The 9,101-nt window shown below is 49.9% G+C and overlaps 1 protein-coding gene across 1 annotated transcript in view; it reads left to right on the top strand.

Annotated features, from left to right (window-relative positions):
• The window catches only part of LOC123765773 (uncharacterized), a 16,160-nt gene extending 7,336 nt beyond the window's left edge, over nucleotides 1-8,824 (top strand). Inside the window, exon 2 of the mRNA XM_069303560.1 lies at nucleotides 6,746-8,824. Coding sequence (XP_069159661.1) covers nucleotides 6,746-8,824 — 2,079 coding nt within the window. The remainder of the gene's footprint in view (nucleotides 1-6,745) is intronic.
• The last annotated feature ends 277 nt before the right edge of the window (nucleotides 8,825-9,101 follow it).

A 9,101-nucleotide genomic window follows, 5' to 3' on the forward strand; every position in this document is an offset into this window, starting at 1 on the left:
GACCACAGGATCACAATTCCAGCGTGCTGTCCGCTCGGCCGACCGGCTCCCTTATAAAGTGAGGCAGGTAGTAAAGGTAGTCACTTTAAGGCAACAGAACACTTTTCTATATATTTAATGAAGGCATCTGCTTGTGTGTGTGTCCTAGCTCCTGCTTCTGGGTCTACTGGGTCTCTTTTTTTCTTATCTTTATTTAAGAAAATACAATACAAATCATATATACATAAGTTTTACAAGGCAATACTACATTATAATTCTTAGTGAACAAGTTGGGTGTACTTCTTCTAGGTGTACTGGGTGTACTTCTTCTAGGTGTACTGGGTGTACTTCTTCTAGGTGTACTGGGTGTACTGTACTGTGTAACGCCTGGAGAGTACACCCATGACTCACCATGGGGACGTCCTGGTAAGATCAGCCTGTGACCTCAGATTCAGCTAGAGGTAATTGAAATATTTTCTGGCTCCTCCCTAGTCAGCTTGTTCCTGTTGATGAGTGATCCTGATGGTCTTGACGAACACTGTACAGAGTGGAACTTGGGTTGTCAGGGTCCAAGAGACCAAGATGTAGGGCTATGAACGACAGACTCGTCACACACGCAGAAATCAACCCGTTCTCGCAAATTTACTAAGTCAATATTGACTTTTTAAATATGTGCATAGGTGATATACTAAACATAATAGATACCCTTAAAAAGATTCATAGAAAACACCGACCTTACCTAACCTACTTAGTATGTTAATATAAGCATCTTATTGCTTCGTAATTACAATTATTACCTAACCTATAATAGGTATAGGTTAAGTAATAATTGTAATTACGAAGCAATAAGATGCTTATCTTAAGATACTAACAAGGTTAGGTAAGGTCGGTGTTTTCTATGAATCTTTTTAAGGGTATCTATTATGTTTAGTATATCACCTATGCACGTAGTTAATAAGTCAATATTGACTTTACGAATTTGCGAGAACGGGTTGCAGAAATCACCATTGCGGGATGCATCAAATACATCGTGGTAGGTCGAGTTGATTTCCAGGTTGCGATTCTTTTGACCATGTCGTAGCTCAGTCGATTAAGGCAGCGTCTGGGATCCTCTCGGACTTAGGTTCGAATCCTCGTCACGCCCCCTTGTGGATTTGTTCGACAGACTCGTTGTTTCAGTGACATGTATTCCAACTATAAGACGTCAAGGAAAGTGGAGTAACGTATCGATGGGAGGGCTGATATAGTTACCAATCCCTGCAATAGAACCCTCAACAACACTGATACTCAAAGAGATACTCAACAACACTGTCTAGGAGAGGCTGCAGGATCCAAGTAAGTTCCTTATAACTTCTGGTTTCAATTCTTTTGACCATGTCGTAGCTCAGTCGATAAAGACAGCATATGGAATGCTCTCGGACGTAGGTTCGAATCCTCGCCACGGCTCTTGTGGATTTGTTCAACTGATACGCAAACTTAAATCCTCGCACCGGAATTTGCTACACATATACTCAGCCCAAAACACACATAAAAAAACACATATAACGTGTTCCAGCTACATGTTAAACGTACAGGTTGCCTTGAATGACAACTACTAAACCAAGCCGGCTGACAGCGCTTCATTCCCGCCAAATACACAACTATACTACGACGTTGGTACAACGTTCGAACAAGTTTTTAACACCTAACCAGTTATAACAACCAATATAGCAAGTTGTAACAACATTCTAATACGTCATAAACACGTTAAGCCAAGATGTAACAACTTTATTACAAGTTGTAACAAGCGGAAAATAGAGACAGTTACGGTTTGTGTTTCCAGGGATACAACCTTGAGGGACCTCGCCAAGGACCTCAATAGGGGTCACTACAGCAGAGGGAGGCGGCGGCGTGGTGGCCGTGGATACACAACCACACAAGGACTCTGGGATGCGGGGGACCTGCACTTACCACACAACAGCAGGTGAACAACCCAGCGGGTTTTCTTCCTATTGGGGAGTGTTGTACATGCTGCTATGGCGGTGTGTCCACTCACAAGATGAGTGGCCAATAACTCCCCTAGAAACACAAACCGAAACTGTCTCTATTTTCCGCTTGTTACAACTTGTAATAAAGTTGTTACATCTTGGCTTAACGTGTTTATGACGTATTGGAACGTTGTTACAACTTGCTATATTGGTTGTTATAACTGGTTAGGAGGTGTTAAAACTTGTTCGAACGTTGTACCAACGTCGTAGTTTCGGTGTGTGTTTGGCAAAATTTAATTTTTTTTAGCAGGTCCTAAGAGTGACGTTTGCAAGAAAGTTTGCAAGATATAGAAACGGGTTGATACTGGAAAAGTTACTTCAGCTGATCATTGCTAATAAAGCCAGACCCCGCCTGCATGCATTGTCTGCCTAAAACCCACAAATCCCACGCGCCTAATCACCTCTGCTATAGGTACAATCCTTCATGCAAAAGTCGGCTCAGGGCACTGAAAGCTATGACCTGGAATGGACATGGAGCCTCTATTGCCGTGCTTAAAATGATGTACACAGCCTATGTGCTGTGTACATGTGCGTCATAGACTATGCCGCACCAGTTCTGTGCACCTACTCCCAAAGCGATATGAAAAGGCTTGAAAGCATTCAAAATGAAGCCATGACAATCATTCTTGGAGTCCCAAGAACTGCCAAAACGTCTAATCTACGAGAGGAGTTGTCCCTTCCCAGTGTTAAAAGCAGAATTCAGAGCTGAATGCTAAGCTTGCAATTAGGATAGCCAGAGATCCCCATTACAATGATATTGCTAAGAAAAAAACTGAGCTCTGTGCTACTTTCAGGGGGAAACAGGAGAAGCAAAAAATGGCATCACAGATCAGTCTGCTACCTCGAAGAGCTTCACCTGCTTGAGCAAGCCCGTGAGCAAGCCTGCTTGAGCAAGCCTGTAGAGAGGTTACCTCCCTGGGAAGATGACTCATGCAAGATCATCATCAATGAAATGGCAACGAAAAAATCCAACATGTTACCACAAGAAATGAGGCACAAGTATCTCGAGGAAATTTATAAGGAAGCCGGAGATGAACTAGATCAAATCTACACTGACGGGTCATCTAATCCTGTCAATGGCAGGGCTGGTGCAGCATACACGGTAATCAAGGATAATACTTTCCAACGCAGAAAAGCACATATTGAGAACTATGCCTCTTCAACGCAAGCAGAGCTAACTGCCATTGTTATGGCGTTAAGGTTTCTTGAACGGAACACTAATGGTGCACTGATTTGCACCGATTCAAAAGCAGCACTGCAAAGCCTAAGTAAAAATCGAGCAGAAAATCTTGCAATAGTCGCTGAAATCAAGAGAGCTGTGAGAGTACTTACCAATCAGGGAAGAGTCGTCAAGTTTCTGTGGATCTCCTCCCATGTTGGAATATGTGGGAATGAACGAGCAGATGTGCTGGCTGCTGAAGGCGCTGAAGGAGACCATATTGAATACTTCATACCCAAGACTACTACAAATTAGAGGTATTGTCAGGCAACATCACCGTGACAAGGTAACTGAGGAAAGGAGGATAGAAGCACAAACCAGTGAATCTATACGATGGTACAACATGGTTGCAGCTGGCAATCCCAATCATTTTGGACGAAGAGGAGGAGGACGGGGGAGAGAGTCAGTAATAGCAAGAATCCGTCTTGGATACAAATATCCATGGAGATACGGAATGGAAACAACAGTTGATCAGCGAAGTTGCAGAATCTGTGGTGAGAGTGATGGACACCGCCTTGACCACTATCTACGTGAATGTGAACACCTGAGAGATATCAGAAGTAGGTGTAGAATAATAAACCCCACATTGTTTGAGTTAGGAAAACACTATTTGTCAAATATTGATACTGTTCTTAAAAGATTTCCCCATTTTGCACCCGCAATATAACGTAAGCTTTTAAGGGTTGATAGATGTTAATCTTCTTGTTTGAGGAGCTGTTCACTTGAGCCAGTTAAGCAAGTCCCAGCTGTGTCTGGGTACAAGTGACAGGATGAACAACCCAGCGGGTTTTCTTCCTATTGGGGAGTGTTGTACATGCTGCTATGGCGGTGTGTCCACTCACAAGATGAGTGACGCTGCCCAATACTGTCACTATGGCGGTGTGTCCACTCACAGGATGAGTGGCGCTGCCCAATACTGTCACTATGGCGGTGTGTCCACTCACAAGATGAGTGACGCTGCCCAATACTGTCACTATGGCGGTGTGTCCACTCACAGGATGAGTGACGCTGCCCAATAAACTCGCCCCTCGGGGCAAAATTTAAAATTTAATCCTTTATGGATTTACTGGTGTTGTAGCGAGATCTTGGTATGAACTGTTGGGCACATTTATCATGGCATCTGAAAACCTCTGGCGAGTTACTACACACACAATGAGAACGTAACGTAAGAGATACATTAACGTATCTTAACGTTACGTACATTAACGTAAGAGAATAAGAAGCTGACTAGTCTGGACATCTTGCCTCACTTTGTACCAAGATTCCAAGAACGGCCTCGCTTCTTCCAGAGTCAGCGTTCGATCCCGGATGGTCCCAGAGGTTGGGTACTGTTCCTCCCCCCCTCCCCCCCCCCGTCCTCATATCCCATCTCTCATCCTGCCCACATATCCTCTTGTTGTTGTTTTAGATTTAGCTACTCAGAACGAAATGTCTAAGTAGCACGGGCTATGGTGAGCCCGTAGTGGACTTACCTGGCACAGGAGCGGGGCAAGTAGCACGGGTTATGGTGAGCCCGTAATGGACTTATCTGGCACAGGAGCGGGGCAAGTAGCACGGGCTATGGTGAGCCCGTAGTGGACTTACCTGGCACAGGAGCGGGGCAAGTAGCACGGGCTATGGTGAGCCCGTAGTGGACTTACCTGGCACAGGAGCGGGGCAAGTAGCACGGGCTATGGTGAGCCCGTAGTGGACTTACCTGGCACAGGAGCGGGGCAAGTAGCACGGGCTATGGTGAGCCCGTAGTGGACTTACCTGACACAGGAGCGGGGCAAGTAGCACGGGCTATGGTGAGCCCGTAGTGGACTTACCTGGCACAGGAGCGGGGCAAGTAGCACGGGCTATGGTGAGCCCGTAGTGGACTTACCTGGCACAGGAGCGGGGCAAGTAGCACGGGCTATGGTGAGCCCGTAGTGAACTTACCTGGCACAGGAGCGGGGCAAGTAGCACGGGCTATGGTGAGCCCGTAGTGGACTTACCTGGCACAGGAGCGGGGCAAGTAGCACGGCCTATGGTGAGCCCGTAAACACATATCCCTCCCAAGAGGCATATATATATAGTGATAACGGCGTGACTCCTCACCTCGGCACCAGCAACATCGACCTCATCCTGCCATGCAATGATTGCATTGACTTGACCGACCTATTTATACAACTGCATTTTCTCTCATTACTATTGTTATCAACGGCATGACAATGGGTTCTCCCATTAGTATTGTGCTTATTTATTAATAGAACCCCCCATTAAAGAGGACCACTCTCCAGCATTGTCTCCAAGACTGAATTGGCTTCGTCACGTTTAGTCCTAACGGAGACAGAAGAAAATGTATATATGCTGGTTAGCATTGTAAATGTGTGGCCACGTCTGTGGTAGAAAATAATAATAATAATAATAAAAAAGTCCTAACCACATCACACCATTTGGACAACTTTAGAAACAGACACTTTTTTTTTTTGCAGGGATATTCCTGCGTGGGCCCTAAGCCCCTGGCTGGCCCACTGCGCGGGCCCTAAGCCCCTGGCTGGCCCACTGCGCGGGCCCTAAGCCTCTGGCTGGCCCACTGGGTGGGCCCTAAGCCTCTGGCTGGCCTACTGGGTGGGCCCTAAGCCTCTGGCTGGCCCACTAAGTGTTGCTTGTTTCTGTTTTACTTGGGCGGAGGATGAGTATTTGTGACTCGTATGGTCGCTTCAGTAAGATTTTGCTATATGTGTTTATCAACTTCTGCTCTGTTGAATCTAAGTTGAAATCTTAATGGGTTTGTAACTGTGCACTGTGTTAGATAGTGTTCCAGTGGTCTGTTGTGGTTGTAACTGTGCACTGTGTTAGATAATGTTCCAGTGGTCTGTCGGGCATTTCTCCACAGTGTTGACATAACAGACACACTGAAGGTGAACCTTCAATACAGTATACTTTGGAAAGAGATGACGCCCTTAGTTTCCCGTACACAGTAATAATATAAAATGTTACCTAGTTGAAGTTCAAAGTTTCATGGAAACCAAACTATTTCACTGTTACTGAGATGAGCTGAAGAAACGAGGTTATTAGAGTCTCTTGACCAAAAGATGGCTTCTATGCATCACATAGAGACTTAAATACACTCTAACCTGCAATAGGGATCGTAGACAGCCGGCAACTAAGATCATCTCCAATATCATAAACAAGACAAGACAAGAATGCCTGTTCATATAGGTTCGAACAGGACCAGGACGTAGGTTCGAACCCTAATCACGGCCCTTGTGGATTTGTTCGCCTGCTTATCTCGGGTGTATACTACACCTTTTAACACTTGTGACAAAGTATACAAGGAGAAACACTAAGAAACACCGATGAGAGTGTTTGTGAAACACAAGTATCCATGCTGTGTCCATAACGCCAACACCGCATGTGTTACACACACACACACACAGGAACCAGGAGCAACAAACACCTCGTACACCTCAGGGCCGCTAAACTCATCAACAAACAAGAAGTGTGAAGATGTCAAACATCACAAAACCGTCACACACAATGACACGAACGCTAGGCGTTGCTGCTCATCTTGCACCTCAACCCACGGGACCTCAACCCACGGGTCCTCAACCCACGGGACCTCAACCCACGGGACCTCAACCCACGGGTCCTCAACCCACGGGTCCTCAACCCACGGGACCTCAACCCACGGGACCTCAACCCACGGGACCTCAACCCACGGGACCTCAACCCACGGGTCCTCAACCCACGGGTCCTCAACCCACGGGACCTCAACCCACGGGACCTCAACCCACGGGACCTCAACCCACGGGACCTCAACCCACGGGACCTCAACCCACGGGACCTCAACCCACGGGTCCTCAACCCACGGGACCTCAACCCACCGGACCTCAACCCACGGGACCTCAACCCACGGGACCTCAACCCACCGGACCTCAACCCACCGGACCTCAACCCACGGGACCTCAACCCACGGGACCTCAATCCACGGGACCTCAATCCACGGGACCTCAACCCACGGGTCCTCAACCCATGGGTCCTCAACCCACGGGACCTCAACCCACTGGACCTCAACCCACGGGACCTCAACCCACGGGACCTCAACCCACGGGACCTCAACCCACGGGTCCTCAACCCATGGGTCCTCAACCCACGGGACCTCAACCCACGGGTCCTCAACCAACGGGACCTCAACCCACGGAACCTCAACCCACCGGACCTCAACCCACCGGACCTCAACCCACGGGACCTCAACCCACGGGTCCTCAACCCACGGGTCCTCAACCCACGGGACCTCAACCCACGGGTCCTCAACCCACGGGACCTCAACCCACGGGTCTTCAACCCACGGGTCCTCAACCCACGGGTCCTCAACCCACGGGTCCTCAACCCACCAGTCCTCAACCCACGGGACCTCAACCCACGGGTCCTCAACCCACGGGACCTCAACCCACGGGACCTCAACCCACGGGACCTCAACCCACCGGACCTCAACCCACGGGACCTCAACCCACGGGTCCTCAACCCACGGGACCTCAACCCACGGGTCCTCAACCCACGGGACCTCAACCCACGGGACCTCAACCCACCGGACCTCAACCCACCGGACCTCAACCCACGGGACCTCAACCCACGGGACCTCAATCCACGGGACCTCAACCCACGGGACCTCAACCCACGGGTCCTCAACCCACGGGTCCTCAACCCACGGGTCCTCAACCCACGGGTCCTCAACCCACGGGACCTCAACCCACGGGTCCTCAACCCACGGGTCCTCAACCCACGGGTCCTCAACCCACGGGACCTCAACCCACGGGTCCTCAACCCACGGGTCCTCAACCCACGGGACCTCAACCCACGGGTCCTCAACCCACGGGTCCTCAATCCACGGGTCCTCAACCCACGGGTCCTCAACCCACGGGACCTCAACCCACGGGTCCTCAACCCACGGGACCTCAACCCACGGGTCCTCAACCCACGGGTCCTCAACCCACGGGTCCTCAACCCACGGGACCTCAACCCACGGGTCCTCAACCCACGGGTCCTCAACCCACGGGACCTCAACCCACCGGACTTCAACCCACGGGACCTCAACCCACGGGTCCTCAACCCACGGGTCCTCAACCCACGGGTCCTCAACCCACGGGACCTCAACCCACGGGTCCTCAACCCACGGGTCCTCAACCCACGGGACCTCAACCCACGGGTCCTCAACCCACGGGTCCTCAATCCACGGGTCCTCAACCCACGGGTCCTCAACCCACGGGACCTCAACCCACGGGTCCTCAACCCACGGGACCTCAACCCACGGGTCCTCAACCCACGGGTCCTCAACCCACGGGTCCTCAACCCACGGGACCTCAACCCACGGGTCCTCAACCCACGGGTCCTCAACCCACGGGACCTCAACCCACCGGACCTCAACCCACGGGACCTCAACCCACGGGTCCTCAACCCACGGGTCCTCAACCCACCGGACTTCAACCCACCGGACTTCAACCCACGGGTCCTCAACCCACCGGACTTCAACCCACCGGACCTCAACCCACGGGACCTCAGTGCCTATAATGTTACCTTGCAGTGCTCCGTAAAACAACGTTACACCGCTCATCAACAAATCCCGTGTAGCTGAGAGAGTGTACACAGGTTCGCCGTAGTTGTGATGAGCGAGCATCGGCGGCCGCCTTCAACACTTCCAAATAACACACTCTTGGCGGGAGTTTAGAGCCAGTAACTAACGACGTCTTCCTTCTATGGATTCTCTGACTCAAGATCAGAAGGTGTAGCCGTTATTAGTTTATACAAATCGTTATTCTTTAGGCTATATTGTGAAGGGTTTGTACCCCCCATCCCAGACGTTACCGAGTGAGCTAACTCAACCCGGCTGAACTGATGAAGTTCGAACAGTG

Source organism: Procambarus clarkii, chromosome 5 (genome assembly GCF_040958095.1).
Source record: "Procambarus clarkii isolate CNS0578487 chromosome 5, FALCON_Pclarkii_2.0, whole genome shotgun sequence".
In the NCBI taxonomy this organism is placed as follows: domain Eukaryota; kingdom Metazoa; phylum Arthropoda; class Malacostraca; order Decapoda; family Cambaridae; genus Procambarus; species Procambarus clarkii.